The sequence below is a fragment of the Nicotiana attenuata genome, unplaced genomic scaffold, assembly GCF_001879085.1.
Source record: "Nicotiana attenuata strain UT unplaced genomic scaffold, NIATTr2, whole genome shotgun sequence".
Lineage (NCBI taxonomy): Eukaryota > Viridiplantae > Streptophyta > Magnoliopsida > Solanales > Solanaceae > Nicotiana > Nicotiana attenuata.
In genome coordinates this window covers 176,355-196,036 of record NW_017672383.1, presented here as the reverse complement: position 1 = coordinate 196,036, position 19,682 = coordinate 176,355, and the positions used below count along the sequence as shown (strand labels likewise).

Below are 19,682 nucleotides of genomic sequence, written 5' to 3'. Positions count from 1 at the left end.
TCGGCTTCGGCTTCGGATTCGGATTCGGATTCGGATTCGGATTTGGATTTGGATTTGGTCAAATGATCGATTGATTGATTAACTTTTTGGACCAAATTTATTTGTTAATAGTAAAATATTAACAGAAATGTTATTAAATATTTGTTTTAATAACAAAATATTAATATTAAATCCAATCCGTTTTTCTGTTTTGGTAACAGAAAAGTAACTACCCTCTTCAATTTTCCCTCTTTATTTTCCCTCTTTATTATTGAGTAAATGGCCATTTATGTAATGGCATTTATGTTGTGGGCGTTTTGCATAAACAGCCATTCTGAAGAGACCCAACTTTGGCTATAAATACAACACTATTCTGCTCAGAATTTTAACTACAATTTTCTGAGTTTCCTCTCCTTCTTCTGCATACTTTTAGCATCAAAACAAAGCAAAAAGTAAGTGTGATTTGCTACCGAACTTTGTGTTCGCTGAAACACTGGGGTTTGAAGTACCACTACACCAGTGTGTAATTCGTTCTATCCTGGGAGGAAATAATCCATAACCTTGGGTACTAGGAGGGGATTAATTCCTTAAGGAAACACTGTGAATTCAGTGGGCTCGAATTGGTTTATGTCATTTCTGTTTATATTCATTACTGTTTATATTCATTTATATTTCCATAATTTATTTTACAAATACAGTGTAATAACAGTACCTGCTAAGTTCGACACTACTTTCAGTCCAAAGGTTAAATTTGTTACTTATTGAGTTGGTTGTACTCACACTACACGCTGCACTTCGTGTGCAGATCCAGGTGCTTCCGGCCACGACGGTTGCTGAGTTGAGGAGTCCGGATTTTTCGGAGATTATCGAGGTAGCTGCTTGGCGTTCGCAGACCTTGACTCTCCCTCTGTATCTTTCATTTTATGTTTTAGTTTTATTTTCTAGACGGTGTACTAGACTTTATCTTCATGTAGATGCTCATGTACTCGGTGAAGCCCCGGTTTTGGGAGAGATTTTGTATTGAATTATGATTTCGTATTCTACTTTTAAAAGGTTTTCCTTAAATTTAACTGCCGTATCTTTCAAAGTTTTAGAGTGTTGAAAGTGTTTGAGTAGCTGGCTTGCCTAGTTCTATGATAGGCGCCATCACGACGGGTTGGTTTTGGGTTGTGACACTTAGTAACTCCAGATTTTGGGGTGAATTCAATTGTATTGTCATCATGACTTCATTTATTTATGTTATTCCGCTATTTGAGACGATTTCTTATCATGTTGAGGTTTATTTTCGCATATTTATTACTAATTTGCCCAGCAAACGGTGTTAGGCGCCATCATGGCTTCGGTAGAATTTTGGATCGTGACACTTTTAAATTCTAATCTCTCACTAATTGATTTTTTTTTTAATTAATTGTTATTTCTGCTTACTATAGTTAATATTTTGTAGATTGCAAGGAATAGACCATTTTAAACATACTTAACCAGTTACCAGCAATATAAATACTCTATTTTGATTTAAAGGGTACGAGGTGAATGACTTTTCAAGTAATAGAGCTGTTGCTGGTATGACTTTAAATGTATATTGTATTTCTCATTAGAAGAGGTAAAATGGCACTTTTCTTGGGCTAATTAGTATCTATTTTATTTGACACCAAAGTCTCTAATTAAGAATTATAATTACTTCCAAATATATTCACTGATAAAAAATTATCATTTTTAATAGTTAGAGGGTGTTTGGCTAAGCTTATAAGCTGGTCAAACTAGCTTATAAGCACTTTTCGGCTTATCTACGAGTTTGGTAAAGTTAAAAGTGCTTATAAGTCAAGTGCTTATAAGTAAAAACTAAGCCAAAAGCCCTAAGCTGGTCACCCCCATCTTATGAATTTTTAGCTTATAAGCACTTTAAGTTTGACCAAGATTTTTACTATTTTATCCTTAAAATATTTCTTTTTAGAACAAAACTCCTACATCGATACTCACTGCCTCAAGTATTGTTTCAACTTCCCCCCCCCACCCCNATTGTCCCCCCGCCTCTTCAAGTCTACAATTCTCATTGACTATTTAAGATAAGCAAATTCTCTATTCCTTTGCATACTTATATATATGTGATTGTGTATTAATCTTTGAACTGTATGTAATAAATGAGGACATGTCAAATTTTGGGTGTATTGTTTTCTAAGTGTTGTGGTGATGAAGGCATGTTTGTTTCTCTTCAAATAATTTGTCCTATTTAGGTTTATTTTGTTACTGAGAAACTTTTGTCAATTTATTAGTTATTGTAACTTATGATTATATGCTTATCATAAAATATATTATATTTATCATAAAAATTATCTTATCTAAGTACAATTGTATTTAATATAAAATGACAAATAGAATATTTTGTATTTGATCGATCTGGAATCTAAAATTTTGAAGAAATTACGCCCTTATAAGTGTAAACAATTCTATGGTTATTTAAGTCATTTTAACAGAGATAGAGCTTATCAGCACTTTTTTTATCAAATACTGCAGCAACTTATTATCAATTTCAGCACTTGTACCCAAACACGTAACTGCTTATTTATTAAATCAATTTCAGCACTTAAAAATGCTTTGCAGCACCTAATGCTTATCAGCTACTTCAAATCAGCTAATCCAAACGTGCTCTTACTTTGTTTATGAACTCAATTAAATTTAAGGAGATAATAGTCACTTTATTTATGAACTCAATTAAATTTACAAAGTGATATGTTTGACTTTGTAAAGCGGGGGCTACCTAACTAGTTTATAAATAAATACAAAAAGAGTAAAAGAACCTTGCCTGAGCTCCCATCGACACTGAAACAGTGGAGTTCGGGTCGGGTTTTCCTAAATCTATACCCCGTTAGAAGGGCGAAGGCCTACCAAAGACATTGTTGGAACATCGGCAAGCAACACCATAAACCCTAGTTATAACTCTCTCCCATTCTCTACTTTCTCTTCTTTAACTTAACCAACTTTTCTTCTCCACTCTCACAAGCTTTTGGACAACACCCATAAGGTAAATATTCTGATTTTCCTTTTCCTTTTCCTTTTTTGTAATGATTTATAGTGGTTCAATGGATCAGTTATTCGCGATTAAAGCTTAGTCCAATGATGTTAGAGTTATAGAGAGCCTAATTTATTTGCTATTGGAATGAATTGTGTCCGAGTAGTGCGGTATAGATATTGAGAATTCATACAGCCAACTCCAACTTATTTGAAATTAAGGCAAAATTGATAATTATTGTAGAGGTTTGATGGGCGAGAAGAATTCCATCTTTATTGTTATGTGTTTTAGATCATCTGTAGCAGGATCGGAAACTCGGTCGATAATTCCACTCTTCTCCACTTAAATACCGAAGCTTTTGTCTGCAGCAGTGTTCGACCATGTGAAGCTAACCCACACATTAGAAGCTGCGCTCTTATCACTAGACTATTAACATTTCCTGACATTTAATTTTAATATTAAGCTCATTAAATCATTTGCAGATCCATTCATACATGTCTTTCCTATGCTTATAATCTTTATGGCACACTTTCTCTATTAATATTCACATTCTTATTATTTTGAGTTGATGTCAATTATCCCAAGACACGCTTTCCCGAAATTTTGTTATCATTTCTCTGCCTTAATGTTGTAATTTGCAAATAAAAGTTACCAGTGTTGTTTTATGGTGAAGCTACTTTGGTAAGTTAAATATCTTTTCTTTTTTGTTGGCGTAGATGGCATTGGTTGTTATCTGTGGTCAACCATGTAGCGGGAAATCAACAGCTGCGGCTTGTTTAGCTGAAGCGCTTAAAGAAACAGAATCAAAGCCGTCAGTGAGAACTATTGATGAGACTTCGTTTCATCTTAGTCGCAACCAAAGTTATGCGAACATGACCGAGGAAAAGAACTTAAGAGGCGTATTAAGGTCTGAAGTTGATAGATCTTTGTCAAAGGACAGTATAGTTATAGTGGATTCTCTGAATAGCATCAAGGGATATAGATATGAATTGTGGTGTTTGGCTAGAGCAGCAGGGATTAGATATTGTGTCCTCCATTGTGATGTTGATGAGGAATCTTGTAGAATATGGAACGGAGAACGTCATGAGAGAGGAGAACCATCTTATGATGATAATATATTTGAGGATCTTGTAAGAAGATTTGAAACACCAGATAGCAAAAACAGATGGGATTCTCCATTATTTGAGTTATGGCCAGCTAAAGATGGAATTGAGAAATTGTCTACAGCTATAGTTGATGCTGTTAGCTATCTAACAAAAAAAGTGGACTCTAAAACAAGGGATGTTAAGATTCTACAGCCAACCATTGCAACACAAAGTGCACGTGGTTCTGAGGCAAATTCTTTATATGAGATGGACAGGGCAACGCAAGAAGTTACAAATGCTATTGTGGAAGCTCAGTCCCATGCTCTTGGGGGACCTCCCAATGGTGTATCTCTTGGTCCAGGATTACCTACTGTAGATATCTCGAGATCTGTTAGCTTGCCAGAGCTGCGTAGGCTACGAAGAACTTTCATCAAGCTTGCTGGACAGACAAGCTTGAGCGGGCCACCCCCTCCTTCAGATGCTGATAGTGCAAAAAGGATGTTTGTTGATTACTTAAACAGAGAACTAGGAAGTGTTTGAAGAATTACGGTTCGTATGAATGCAGATAGGTGCCTTAACATTGACAGGAGATAGTAGTGAGAGACATACTGTATTCCTACAAATGATGGTGAGAGGACTTCACTTCATGGAGCTTTACTGCTTTACCATAGTTGTATATGTTCATCTTCTACCGAAAATAACTGTGAGGTTTGGTCATTCATTCAGAATTGCTGCATTTGTTTTCCAAGTTGGATTGTTTCATTTTGTTCAAATAACCCTTTCACCTCTACATTTTTGGTCTTGGGTGACCCTTTTTTCTTGGGTCTAAATGCCATTCCTGTAGACTATTTGGTTGCTTATGGTTTGATTACTGCTGATGGATGTTTGTACTGCGAATTCAGAAAATATAGAACTTTCTAGTAAATAACATTTTCCCTTGATTTGTTGGAGAGTTGTATATGTTGAACGTGATGTTAAGCTAGGTATCTTTTCTCCACTATGCAAGGATTAAGCCGACTGAAAAGAATATGACAACTAAAATAATAATGAGAAAAAACATAACCTTCAAACCAAGCTAGCTACTGGTACAGTTGGTTGCTGAGACTTCTGTTTACAAAGCATTTCCACAAGTTTTGGACCCATGAAACTGAGCAAGAATAATAGTGAACCCATATGGTTAAAATATACACTCTCACATTTCTCATTTCGTGCTTGAAACTTCAGTATTATAGAATTTCTATTTGTAAGAACTATAATAATCACAATTTCTTCATTATAGCTTTACTCTTTCAAGATTTGTCTTGGTTGGTGAACTTGCTGCTACACCACTTAGCACTTGACTCTTAGCTGGCGATTGGACATAGACTTGGTTAAAACTTGAAATATAGAGTTTTTGAGGTTGTATTGAAAAATAATTTTTGGAAGTTGAAGTTGTGTTTGGACTAAGGGTGTTAAACGGGTGGGCCGGGCCGGTCCGGGTTGGGAAAAAATGAAACCGGCCGGTTTTAAATCCGGACCGATTACGGGTTAGTCTATACCGGGTTTAACGGGTCCGGGTCCATCCGGGTAATAATCCGAATCTGTTTACAAGATGACAAGGGTCCCCTTTATATAGGAGGGGTGAATCCCAACACAGTACATGTCTAATAAATGACGAAGAAAATGCTACTAGTACAACTGTATAACGACTCAGTACGGATTTGTACTATGCTTGCAGACTCTGTCAGTCCTCATCGCGTGCCCTCGGGGGTTTCCCGCCTTTCCATAACGGACATCGATTTTCATACTACCTCGAGGTACACCATGGTGAGTCTTCGACGTACCCTGCCGAGGCGAGTGTTTCAAGGATGGGCCTTGGACCGTGCTTTGATCCCACCGAGGCCGAGCATGAGCTGCCGCAGAAGCCTCAAGTCGGTCTTCCCTGATTTTGACTGTATACAGATAGTCCCCGCGTTTCTTAGAATAGAATGATATGAAACAACTTTGACCTCGATTTTCTCGAGCCTCTCATGATGACGTCATGCTCGTGACGTAAGCGTTCGAGGTGACTGAAGCACCCCATCGGTTCGTCTCCCTAGAAGCATTGAATATACTGCCGGTTCATTTTCCAAAAAGCATTGATTGCGCCGCCGATTCGTTTCCCCAAAAGCATTGATTGCGCCGTTGATACGTTTCCCCAAAGGCATTGATTGTGCCGTTGATACTTTTCCCCAAAGGCATTGATTGCGCCGTCGGTTACGTTATTGTCTCTCTATAAATGGGGGATTGCTTGAACCAAGACTTCACTCAGTCCTTCTTCAACAGCCTTTAGCCCTTTCCTTCTCTACATCCTCCTCCAAACTCCTATTTCTATGGTTCAAACCCGTGACCGTAAGGTCATACAGCAGCAGCTTTGTCAGTTATGCCATGGCTTTTTTTCAGAGCTTTTCCCCACTGAGTGGGATTACACTGGGTTGTCGTTGTTGTTGTTGCCGTTGTTGTTCCGAAATAATGAGAGAGAGGCCTCAAATTCTTCCTGCATCAGAAGATATGTGGACTGTAAACCGCTGCTCATCTCTCTTAACTTCAACCTGGTGTGGCGCTTCACCCCTTTTGCTTTCCATGGAGTGAGATGGCACTATCTACTAACTTTTGCATCCCACACCGGTGCAATGTCTCAAGAAGTGGCTTCACAATAGTAGTGCTGACGAGACCCATACTCGCCAAATTTTTCACCGGGCCACAATTTTTCTTGCTTGTTAAAAGCTTTTTCTCTTTGATAGGCTATAGCCTTTTCCTCATCTATTGCTGCTTCAGGGGAGGTTCTCGAAGACAACGCTCTGAAGATCGAAATGGGGTCCCTGAGGAAACAGTTCTCGAAGATGTCGCTCCCGAGGATATACCCTCGAAAGTAGATTAGGCTTTTCAGCTGTTGTTTTTTTGCTTCTTTATTTCTGTGTAAGGACCCTTCGTGGGCCTTTGTAATCGTCTTTTATTAATATAAGAGTTTCTTTATTTTGCCTTCAACTTGTTTGCCTTCGTTTGTGAGAAATCCAAGTGTATGACTTTATCGATCGGTCCAAATACTGGACCGGTCATAATAAACCCTTAGGTTTTTAATTGGTTAATATGACATTCCTTGGAGCTTTCTGTTATCCCTTAGACTGAGCCTGGATTGATTTGATGCGAACTTAGGTCGCCGGGACTTCTAGGCCCGAACTGAGTGAGAGCAGGTTCTAGATTTTTGAAATAAAGCCTAGCCTTTTTAGGCCTCGCTGATAGTCCTCGAGTGGTAAGTTTCTCGAACTAAAGCAGCTTTTAGAATTCGCTACCGGGCGGGCGTTTGCTCAATCATCTGAAAATAAAGATAGCCCTTAGGCTTTTACAAATAATCCCCGAGCGAGAGTTTGCTCGAACTCGGGCAGCCCGTAATTGAGCGAAAATTTGTTCAAACTTAAAATAAAGATAGCCCTGAGGCCTTATAAATAGTCCCTGAGTGAGAACCTGTTCAAACTTGGGTAGCCCGTGGGCTAAATAATCGAGTGAGCGTTTGCTCGAACTCGAGAGAAAAAGTAGCCTTGAGGCTTTATAAATAGTCCCCGAGCGAGAACTGTCTCGAACTCAGGTAGCCTTTGGGCTTAATAGTCGAGCGAGCTTTTGCTCGTACTCGAAGTAAAGATAGCCCTGAGGCTTTATGAATAGTCCCCGAGTGAGAACATGCTCGAGCTCGGGTAGCCCGTGGGCTAAATAATCGAGTGATTGTTCGCTCGAACTCGAGAAAAAAAGTAGCCTTGAGGCTTTATAAATAGTCCCCGAGCGAGAACTGGCTCGAACGTGGGTAGCCTTTGGGCTAAATAGTCGAGCGAGCTTTTGCTCGAACTCGAAGTAAAGATAGCCCTGAGGCTTTATGAATTGTCCCCGAGTGAGAACATGCTCGAACTCGGGTAGCCCGTGGGCTAAATAATCGAGTGAGCGTTCGCTCGAACTTGAGATGAAGATAGCCCCGAGGCTTTATTGATAGTCCCTGAGTGAGAATTAGCTCGAACTCGGGAGGCCTTTGGGCTTTAATAGCTGAGCAAATGACTACTCGAGCCCAACTCGTAGATTGTTCTTAATAATTTCTGACAATCCGATTCCCGATGCTTTGGTTCTGACGCCAACATCATGACGTAAGCGGTTGAAGTGACTGAAGGGTTGCTTTGGTACGATTCTCAAAATCATTAATTGTAGGCGGCCAACGGTTGGCCTTTTGACTTCCTCAGCACGTTCAAACGATCTTTATAAATAGAGAAAACCTCATAACTTTGTCGACTCCCTTAGTGCTTCCAAGATTTCATTTATCCCCTTTCAATTTCCTTGAACTCTCCCTTTTCTTTTCTAACGACATTTTCCATTTTCTCGGATCCTTCGCTTTAGAAATGGCAAAGACCTCTAAAACTGTTCCTCAAAAGGAGAAAGCTTCATCGTCTTCTCGAACGACTAAAGGTAAACCGGTAGTTCCTCCTAGTATCGAGGAGTGTACTCTCGGGCATTATGATACATCTTCTGATTTCCAGGTTGAAAACCCCTCCTCTGTTCCGGGACGATGTGAACCCATGTCTTGATATATCAGTTTAATAACTGAAATAGAGAAGGTGAAGGCCGACTACCGTTGGGGGAGGGCGGTACAAGTAGAGATTCCTTCACGAGGAGAAGACATAACCAAGCACAAGGCCGGTTTCCTCAGTGTATACACATATCCTTTCACCTTAGGCCTAGTAGAAGCCTCTTTGCCATCGATAGATCCAGTGATCCTCGATTTCTGCAGCCAATATCAGGTGACACTTGGACAAATCTATCCATCATTCTGGCACATTGTTTATATGATTAGGTATTTCTCAAACATGGTTGAGGGGATGCCTTTTACCCTCGACCATCTAATTAGACCGTATAGCCCCCGACTTTATCGAGGTGGCCTGACTAAGCTAAAATGTCGATCCCCGAAGGCCTTTTTTTGCTAGCATCGATGAAGACAAGGACCGAGGGTGGATGGGCCGCTTTGTCTGAGTCATGACCTCGGACCTGATCCCCGCTGAGAGAATGCCATTCCCCTAGAAATGGAATATAAATCGTAAGTAAACATGTTCCGGTGATTGGATACCTTTTCTTGACTTTGAATTAACGTTCTTTGATGATACAACTGTCGAGTGGTACCCCGGTGCTGTGAACGATCTCCCGGGCTGGGTCGAACGACTTGATTCGATCTGCCCATATGCTAAGCGTGTGTGGTGCGATCTGGCTAAGACCCGTTGGGAGGCCAAAAATCATGGTGAGTTTTTATCTCTGATCATACTTGAGCTCGTTAGAGAAGATATCTGTCGCTAGTACTCTCATCCTTTGTGCCTATGCAGGCCTTGGAGGGGCCGTTTTGATGAGGGAACCCCCGCCTGGGGAAGCAGATATCCCGAAGCCTGCTAAGGAGAAAAAGAGATAGAAGAAATCACCGGCCGGGTCCCCGAAGCCAAAAAAGGCTAAAGTTCAAAAGCCCGAGGCCGATTTAGTGGCCTCAACTCGGGAGGCGGCCGAAAGTCTTTGTGCCGAGGGCGAAGAGAGTGATGACTGTCCGCTGGTACTTAGGGGGAGAAGAGGTGCTGCTGCCCCAAAATCTACTGAGTTGGAGGTGACTGAGCCGAAGGCTGCTGGAACTGAGGCCGCCGAGGAGGTCCCGACCCGAACTGAGGGAATTGTTAAAGGGGGCTTAGACAAAGTCCACGGGCCGACCAACGACCAAAACACATCGGGTGTCGAGGAGCACCTGGTTGAGGAAACCCGAAGCAACCAATGATGAAGCCCCTCGCAGGAGGGAGAGGGCCCCCGTCGACCCAGTCGAGGTGATCAACGTAGATGAGCCTCTGTCAGGCCCATCATTCTCTCTTGGGCAGATACGGGATGCCCAAGATATGAAAACTCCCATCGTGGGGGCATCCCCCGAAGAGAATAGTATGTTTGAAGGATATTTTGCTGGGGTTGAGGAAGGCCCCGATATCGATGCCTCATTGATCTTTGAAGAAGCCGAGAAGCTTCGACAACATGTAATCTTGATTTGACTGCTGTATTTTGAGTTTTGATTCTTGCTTTTCTGACTCTCTTCTTCTGTGTTTTTAGGCCTTAAAGCTCTCCAACCAAGCCTTTTCCAAGTCACAAGAAGAGTTGGCTCGTTCTGATGACGAATTTAGGAAGCTTGTTTCTAAATTGGACGAACTTAAGGCCCTTCATGCCCAAAAGGAGGGGGAGCTAGGTGACCTTCGATCTCATTTGGAGAGGATATCTCGAGAGCGGGACGATCTCGATGAGCAGGTAATACGACCTTCGTGGGCTTGTTTTTGTGTTTCAGTCAATTGAGCGTTTGATACCTTAATTTGACTTTTTCAGCTCAAGAAAAAAGATGATCTGATGCGGGAGGAGCTTAGAGTCAGAGATACCGAAATCCTTGGGCTGAAGCAGCGCATGGATGAGGTGTCTTCCGATAAAGAAACTCTCCTAGAGAAGCTGACCTCGGTTGAGTGCCAACTTCAAGGGGCAAGGGGAGAGAGCCACAAGTACATAGATCTTCATGCTGAACTAGTTGCTGAGCTATCTGCAGCTAAGTCCAAAGCTGCTGTGCTCATGTCCTCATACCGAAAAGATGCTGCTGCTGCAAATGCTCGAGCCAGGAAGGTGTCCGAAGAGGCTGAGCTTAAACTGTCCCGAGCCTTGGAACATGCCCGATTAAGATCTCGTAGACAGGCATTCGAGGATGTATATGCAGGGGGCATCAATTTCTTTATCGAGATCGAGAGGATGAAGGTCCTAGAGGAATAATCGGCAACTTTGCTTTCTTCCGATGATGGTTCAGCCAGTGATTCGACTAGCAGCTCGAAAGATGATGAAGACGAAGGTGAATTCCCTGAGGAGGAGGAGGCCGTTGATGCTCCGGGGGTCGAGGGCCAAACCGTTGAAGGCACAACTTCTGAGGGAGCTTCGTCCGGTCAAGTGACCTCAGCGGTAGATTAGGTTTTTATTTGCTCCCTTTTTGTGTAAGGGCTTTAGGCATGAGCCTTGTAAATATGTTTTTGTGAAACTTTATTATGTATATAAGGTTCTTTNATATATATATATATATATATATATATATATATATATATATATATATATATATATATATATATATATATATATATATATATGGATTTTTGCTTTTCCTCATTTCTTGTTTTCCCTTTGCCTTTTTGGAATAAATTTCGATGCTTGTCGATAACCAGTTCGGTGTTCGTCGGGCTCATTGACCCTTAGGTTTTCAACATATTGGCCCTTAGGCTCTTTAGGCTGGCCCTTAGGCTCTTACACATTGGCCCTTAGGCTCTTTAGGCTGGCCCTTAGGCTCTTACGCGTTGGCCCTTAGGCTCTTACGCATTGGCCCTTAGGCTCAGCCCTTAGGCTCTTACGCGTTGGCCCTTAGGCTCTTTTTAGATTGGGTCGATACGACCTATAATATGGCTATAGTTTTCCCTCATTTTGGCTAAAGACTTTTGAAGTTTTGATTATGCCTTGGCATGTTTTATGTTCGTCCGACTTTTCGACGGCTCAAACGAGAACCTTGATTATGAGTCGATATGTGACGATAGCTGAGTACCTCGGGAGGCTCGCTCGAAGGTTGAGTTTTCGAAACTTTTTCATCGAAGGTGCTGATTGTTTTCGAAGCCTTTTTATTGTTCGGAGCTGATATTATCGAAGCTCATTTGCTTATGCCGAGGGTAGCCTGATTAACGGTTCTTTTCGAAGTAATTTCAAAGTATTTGGAGGACTTTAGTTTTATGGCGGTGATCAGACCTCTCCGAGCCGCGTTATTTCGGCCGGAGCCTTTTGATATGACCATAGTCTTTTTGTTCGGCCGTAGCCTTTAATCCCCGTGTGCGGTGACCTTGGCGTCCATATCGAAGGTATGCCTTTTTAGGGGTCTTACAAGTTCAAATATATAGCCTTGGCCTTCATATTGGGGTTATGCCTTTTTAAGGTCTTATAAATTTGAGTACGCCTCGTTGAGGCCTTACAAGCTCGGTATTGCCTCATTGAGGTCTTATAAGTCTGGGCATGCCTTGTTGAGGTCTTACAGATTCGATGCAGTCTCACTGAGGTCTTACAAGCTCAAAATTGCCTTATTGAGGTCTTACGAATTCGAGTTTTCGATGGCTTCGACGAGCTGACTGTTGATGACAGTCCTCGAGTGTTCGAGGATTTTTCGGCCCTTGAGCCGTTTTGCGTGAAAGTATTGAATTTCTTCGAGTGCTTTGATAAGCAAAGAGGCTTTCTCAATTATTTGATGTATGTGTACATGTTTTTTGCCTTCGGAGGCCCAATTATTCTCCTATTGGGGTCCTCCTAGGCATAGTTTGAGTTCTTTGAAGAGGCAACCTCCCGGGGTGATGCCCCCAGTATTTGAGGTAGATCGAAGAGAAGCCTTGAATACTGGATGAGTTTTTCTTAGGTAGCATATGGATGTTGCCTCGTTAAAAACCCCGCCGGTAAAACCCGTTCGGGATAAAATCCTGTCTAAGGGAAAAAGAGCGTAACGCATGCTTTAAAACTCAAGGTCTTCGAGCTGGAGGGCGCTTCGATTCCTCTCGATCGAACACCTATAATAAGTTAGTATAAAACATAAATAAAAAGGGAGAGGGTTGTACCTTAATGATGGTGTTCGAGCTTTGACAAATTCCAATTGCTTGTTCCGGGGACGCGGCACGGTCCTTTACTCACTCGTTTGGATGTAGCCGAGAATGCAGGTTATGGTTCACTACAAAAAAAAACTTGAATTAGCTACGAACGTCGTCGCTAATCTGTCGCTAAACGCTCGTAGCTACCAGAATTTCTTGATAATCCGTTCCTATTCCGTCGCTAAATGAGATTAGTGACGGATTTTTCTGTTTAGCTACAGAATTTGTCCGTCGCTAAAACCTGATTTTTTAGTAGTGGTTGCTAGATGATTTTTTACTTGCCTTTTGGCCTCTTTGATGTAGAGGGTGTCGATGCCTGTGCCATGTCGTGCACCGCGAACATCTCTCTTGCCGCATGCTGCTCCCTGTATACTGCTTTTACTCCATCCTTGGTTTGAAATTTCATCGTTTGATGGAGGGTCGAGGGTACTGCCCTCATACTGTGTATCCACGGCCTTCCAAGTAAGGCATTGTATCTCATGTCACATTCGATGACATGAAACTTGGTATCTTGGATTGTACCGGCTACGTTGATCGGGAGGATAATTTCCCCTTTTGTTGTCTCGCTCGCCATGTTGAATCCATTAAGGACTCGAGAGGTGGGTACGATCTGGTTGAGTAGTCCGAACTGCTCCACCACCCTCGACCTGATTATGTTGGCCGAGCTACCTGGATCCATGAGCACACGTTTAATCTGAATTTTATTCAAAACAAAAGAAATTACCAGTGCGTCATTATGAGGCTGAGACAAGGTCTCGATGTCCTGTTCGCTGAATATGAGAGCATCCTCTGGTATGTAATTCCGAGTTCGCCTTTCCCTGGTAATGGATATTTTCGTCCGTTTGAAAACGGGTTCTTGTGGGGCGTCGACCCCTCCAACGATCATGTGGATGACGTGCTGTGGTTCTTCTGGTTCGTTTTTTCTGTTCGCCTCTCTTTCCTGAAATTGGTTTTTAGCTCGGTCACTAAGGAATTCTCGAAGGTGCCCTTCGCTGATCAGTCGGGCTACCTCTTCTCGAAGCTGCCTGCAGTCCTCAGTCCTATGAACTTGAGTGCCGTGATAATTACACATCAAGTTAGGGTTCCTCTGTGAAGGGTCTGATAGTACGGGTTTTGGCCACCTGGCATCTTTGATTTTCCCTATGGCCTATACGATGCCCGAGACATCGAAGTTGAAGTTGTACTCTGATAGCCGGGGTGCCTCTACCGGCCCAGTGTGCCTATCGAACTCGACTTTACTCTAGGAATTTTGACCTCGATCTGTCCTTCGATCGCCTCGAGGCATGTTACGCCTTGGTGCGTTTCTTCGATCTTCTACATACGGCTAGTATCTTTCTTTGTTTGATCTTGGCTCCCTTTCTGTAAACCTTTGCTCCTTTGTAAAGAGCCTGCTGGGATATACTGAGCTCGAGGGGGCTCCCAGTTGGTCGTCTTCGACCCTGATCTTTGATTGGTACCTGTTGTGCACATCCGCCCAGGTCACGACGGGATATTCGATCAAATTTTGTTTTAACTGCCTTGAAGCTACCGAACTTCGTCCGTTCAAGCCTTGAGTGAAGGCCTGTACTGCCAGTCGTCAGAGACTGGTGGTAATTCCATTCGCCCCATCTCAAAACGAGATACGAATTCCCTTAGCATCTCGTTCTCTCTCTGTTTGATTTTGAAGACATCGGACTTCCTGGTGGCGACCTTGATGGCACCAGCGTGTGCCCTCACAAAAGAATTCGCCAACATGGCAAATAAGTCTATTGAATTTGGGGCAGGTTATGATACCACATCATAGCCCCTTTCGACAGCGTTTCTCCAAATTTCTTCAGCAGGACAGACTCTATCTCGTCATCCTTTAAGTCATTTCCTTTTACAGCACAAGTATAGGCGATGATGTGCTCATTAGGGTCCGTGGTCCCGTTATATTTCGGGACGTCGGACATTCTGAATTTCTTCGGGATGGGCTTCGGAGCCGCACTCGATGGGAATGGTTTCTGTATGAACTTCTTTGAATCTACGCCCTTCAGAATCGGGGGCGTGCCTGGGATCTGATCGACCCTCGAGTTACAAGTCTCCACCCTTTTATCGTTATCTTCTATCTTCTTTTCTCCTGATTCAATTCTTTTGGTGAGATCCTCGAGCATCTTCATAATAGCGGGGTCTGTTGCTAACTCGTTGTTGCTCGATCTCTTCGGTACCTACTCGACTCGAGGAGCCGTTTCAGGCGCTACTGTGCTTGGGGTTTTTTGGTGACTTTGTAGCTGAGCAATAGCCACTTGTTGTGCTTGCAACATTTCAAAAATGACTTGAAGACTAACGTCTCTTTCTTCACCGCGCACACTTCCGTTGGTAGGAGAGCTTACATCGACATGCACAGCGTTCCGCGAGCTCACGTCGATTGGGATTTGTGCTGGTGCCTCCCCTGGGTTTTGCGGTGGTATATCAGCATCTGCTGGTGCTACCCCTGGGTTTTGCGGTGGTAAACCGACGTCTGCATCATTTTCTCCCTGAAGCCCAATACCGCTGTTTTCACGTGCATTTGCTGAGTTAGACATTTTTGACCTGAAATCAAAGATTCTCGGACAAGAAAAAGTGTGAAGAATAACTTGTGTTTTCAGAAAAATAGCACCAAAACAATCACTATTATTTTTAGCCCCACGGTGGGTGCCAAACTGTTTACCTTGAAAATGGTAACTACAATTGTATTTGATTTTGTGGTTCTAAAAATACGTGATTTATTTTAATACTAGTTGTAGGGCAATAGATGCTGAGTGTAAGTAAAGAAAATAAGAAATGCAAACCAATAGGGTCACAAGGCTGGGCCTCGAGCTGGTTGAAGCAGGGCCTCGAGGTCTAGGTGGAACTAATAGCAACGAACAATTGATGAAGAATCAATGATGATGAGGGCCTCAAAGATGGCCTTTTGCGGTTAATAATTAGCAATAAATGAAGAACAATAAATGAACGATGAATGAACGATGAAAGAATAGGCAATAAATGAGTAGAACAATTGTTTAAGCAAAGAGCGGAGAATGTTGTATTGTATTCAATATGTTGTTTGATAATCCGAATCTTTTTACAAGATGACAAGGGTCCCCTTTATATAGGAGGGGTGAATCCCAACACAGTACATGTCTAATAAATGACGAAGAAATGCTACTAGTATAACTGTATAACGGCTCAGTACGGATTTGTACTATTCTTGCAGACTCTGTCAGTCCTCATCGCGTGCCCTCGGGGTTTTCCCGCCTTTCCATAGCGGACATCGATTTTCATACTACTTCGAGGTATACCATGGTAAGTCTTCGACGTACCCTGCCGAGGCGAGTGTTTCGAGGACGGGCCTTGGACCGTGCTTTGATCCCACCAAGGCCGGGCTTGAGCTGCCGCAGAAGTCTCAAATCGGTCTTCCCTCATTTTGTCCGTATACACAAACTAAGGGTCAAAACCTTTGGTATTGTGACTTCACTCACCTTTTCAAAACACAAAAAAAAAATCTCCTAGTTTTGGCGTGGGACCCCAGCAGCAGCATGTATACGAGTATTAGAACCCAAAAAGCAAATACATAGAGGGGACACAATGCCTAACTTTCTCAATAGTTAATTGATGATTGGACATACCCAATCTTGTAATAAAGAAATGGAAGTGATATTGGTGTGTCACACAGTGATGATACTAATTTAGTGCTGGGAGGACTCCTCTTGCTTGTTATATCTAATTAAGTTTTATACAGTGATGGTACTAAATTTTTTTCCAGAATCATTAAAGATACTAGCACAAGTGCATATAGGTTCAGCAGACTTGAATTTCCAGAAAGTATGTAATTTTGCTGTCATGAAGAAATCTACTAAAACGCGATTAAGATCATTTGCAAGTAAATTGCATTCTTTGCAAATTACTGGGACAATAATATGAATAATTGCCATTTAATTCAGAATAAGTTTCTGTACAAAGGACTAGTCGCATCACCTTAGGAATAGGAGTGGAGAAGGGGGAGACACACAACTGTAAAACATGAAAAATAGCATTATCAATTATTAGGAGCATTTTTGCTTGTAGGCAATGTCCCATTTCCATCTTCAATATTCTTCCACTCTTTGCTCTTTTCAAACTCCTTTGCAGTGTCATAGGAAGCATGGAGTCCAAAAAATATGTAATACACCAAAAGGAAACCAGTCCATGCAGCAAACCTAATGAATGAATCCTTGTCAATTGACCCTAGAAGGAATATGTTAATAGCAATTGAGGCTGAAGGTAGCCATGGAACCAAAGGTACACCCCAAAGCTTTGGATCATGTGCTTGAGGAACGAAAAGCCTAATCCCCAGTGTTGCCAAGAACCATATTGGCACAGTAATACAGTAGACAATCCATCCCTTGTCACTTAGTCCCCAATAAGCAGCTGTTGCGCTTGATGAAGCGAGGATGACCAGTAGACAAGCAATGAGCTTGTTACGGTTTGCATTTGTGGTCACTCCACTCACATAGTAACGACGAACAAGCAGAGCAAGTGCAACAAGCATGAAGATGAAGAGGGTGGAAATTGAGAGAAGATTAGATAAAATGTCAAGTTTTGTAAACAAGGCAATGATAGCAGTTGCAGCTGTCATAACTGCTGTTGCATTAACTGGTGTTCCAGTCTTGCCATCTACATATGAAAACCAAGGTGGCATCATATGAGTTCTGGCAATGTGAGTTAAGTAACGAGCTTGACCAACAGCACTAACTAACAACACTGATGTCATTCCTTTCAACGCCCCCGCAGCCACTATGTATTGCGCCCAACTCCACCCCACATTTTTAAATGCAACAGAAAATGGAGCATGAGGATCAATGTTTTGATATGGTTGCATAAGGCACAGAGTAATGGCCAATAAACAGTACAAAGTTGTGGTGATCACCATAGAACCAACTAAGCCAATGGGGATGTCTCTGCCGGGATCCTTAGTTTCCTCGGCCATGGTAGAAACTGCATCAAAACCAACATAAGCAAAGAATAGGACTGCAGAGGCTTTGAAGATACCACGTGCACCAAATGGCGTAAAGGGTGTATAGTTCTTGGTATCTGACTTGATAAGGCCACAAATGATGATGAAAAAGATAACGATGATGTGAATGATTGAGGCGACATAATTGAGACGAGAAGAACCCTTTGTGCTGAGAATTGCAATGAAACAGATGATAATGCAAACCCCAACAGCAAGAGGATCAAGTTGGTTGTAGCCATCTGCTAAAGTGTTCACCTTAATAAGGAATTTGTCAGGCTGGTAGTTTAGTAAAGTTGCAAAGTAAGAAGTCCAAGAACGAGCAACTGCAGCACCACCTATGACATATTCTAGGAGTATATTACCAGCAGCAATGAAGGCCACAAAGTCACCAAGCTCCACCCTCAAATAAGCAAATGAACCACCTGCGACAGGAATCTCAACAGCAAACTCAGTATAGCAGAAAACAGAAAGCAAAGCAGAGACACCAGAAACGACATATGAGAGAACAACAGCAGGGCCTGCATCTTGACTTGCTTCAAGACCAGTTAGCACAAAAATCCCAGCACCAATAACTGCACCCATTCCAAACCATATCAAGTCCCACCAGGAAAGTGTCTTCTTCATCTCATGTTGGCTCCTCGACTTTGCCTCAACCTCGGCTTCGTCTTTGGACCGTGTCAGCACCCTGTCCATCAATCTATTCGGGGTTTGCTTCAGCGCCTTCACGTAGTTCCCCCAGCTCTTGAATGACTCCTCTGGAAGGAAGTCTTCTTTTGTGCATGAACATATTCTTCTTCTTATTTCTGACTCTCTTCCCATTTTCTTCTGCATATTTCAATCATTTATTAGTATGAATGATTTTCTAATGCTATTTAATTACAATACGAAACTGATATTATCATCACTGTCAGATCTCAATGTGTCTAGCATAAACGTTATATATGACTAAAAAAAGGGCAACCCGGTGCACTCAGCTCCCGCAATGCGCGGGGTCTGGGGGAGGGCCAGACCACAAGGGCTATCGTACGCAGCCTTACCCTGCATTTCTGCAAGAGGCTGTTTCCACGGCTTGGACCCGTGACCTCCTGGTCACATTGCAAGAACCTTATATATGACTATGAGAAAAAAATAAAAATAGGTAAACATAAGAAACCATAGATTCTAAATTCCACTTATGAGAAACAATGGCTAGTATTTTGTTTGCTCAGAAAAATAGGTAAAACATGTATGTATTATTTTACATGATAATTTGTTTTGGCACGAGATGGCTATTTTAGGGACACGATTTCTTTGAAAGAGGAAGCTGATGATACTTTAAAAATCCAATAAAATAACTCAGATCAGTAGAAGATGAAATAACAAGACGATCATGTTTCTTCCCCACCCTCAAACTTCTTCAGTTAATAGTAGAAACGAACAATTACATGAAACAACAAAAGAATGAAGAAATTAAAAGATACCTGGTGAGAAAAAGCTTGATAGAAGAGAAAGTATAAAGTGTAGTAGTATATTTATAGAAGATGAGTGATTCTTGTGAATTAATTTGATTGGCTGAAAAAGATGCTGACAGCTAGGCGCTAGCAACAACATCGGACTGAATCTTGTTCATGAAAAGTTCTATATTAAGAGATTCAGATTCTAGTAATATGAAACTGTGTGACAAAGGGCCCGCTGGAGGGAAATTTTGCAATTTTAATCCCTATTTTTTGACTGATTATGATTTTGGTCATGTGCTGTTACATTGTGCAAATTTCCTATTTTTTTTTTTCATAGGAATTTAATCTGCTCCGATGTCGTATAAATCTACAAAGTAGTCGTTTGGTTGAATATATTAAGAAAAATAATACATATATATCAGATTTGGTATTAATTATTAACTAGCTCTGTCAATATGGGCCAGGACGGGTTAGCCTAGCTCAGCCCAGCCC

General features: G+C 41.8%; 2 protein-coding genes across 2 annotated transcripts; one reads left to right on the top strand and one right to left on the bottom strand.

The window, feature by feature from the left end:
* Positions 1 to 2,761: 2,761 nt before the first annotated feature.
* On the top strand, positions 2,762 to 5,017 carry LOC109212998 (protein KTI12 homolog). Its single transcript, XM_019376743.1, has 2 exons — positions 2,762 to 2,998; positions 3,703 to 5,017. The coding sequence occupies exon 2, from the start codon at positions 3,703 to 3,705 to the stop codon at positions 4,609 to 4,611; it is 909 nt and encodes a 302-aa protein (XP_019232288.1). The 5' UTR covers positions 2,762 to 2,998; the 3' UTR covers positions 4,612 to 5,017.
* An 11,648-nt stretch (positions 5,018 to 16,665) lies between these two features.
* Positions 16,666 to 19,310, bottom strand: LOC109212999 (cationic amino acid transporter 1-like). The gene is made up of 2 exons (XM_019376745.1): positions 19,215 to 19,310; positions 16,666 to 18,579 (listed from the first exon to the last, which is right to left on the bottom strand). Exon 2 carries the CDS (start codon positions 18,571 to 18,573, stop codon positions 16,798 to 16,800), a length of 1,776 nt encoding a protein of 591 aa, XP_019232290.1. The 5' UTR covers positions 18,574 to 18,579; positions 19,215 to 19,310; the 3' UTR covers positions 16,666 to 16,797.
* Between the last annotated feature and the right edge of the window lie 372 nt (positions 19,311 to 19,682).

What these genes read in the sequence shown, in the direction of transcription:
- LOC109212998 (XM_019376743.1), top strand. Translation starts at nt 3,703, where the DNA reads ATGGCATTGGTTGTTATCTGTGGTCAACCATGTAGCGGGAAATCAACA.
- LOC109212999 (XM_019376745.1), bottom strand. Translation starts at nt 18,573, where the DNA reads ATGGGAAGAGAGTCAGAAATAAGAAGAAGAATATGTTCATGCACAAAA.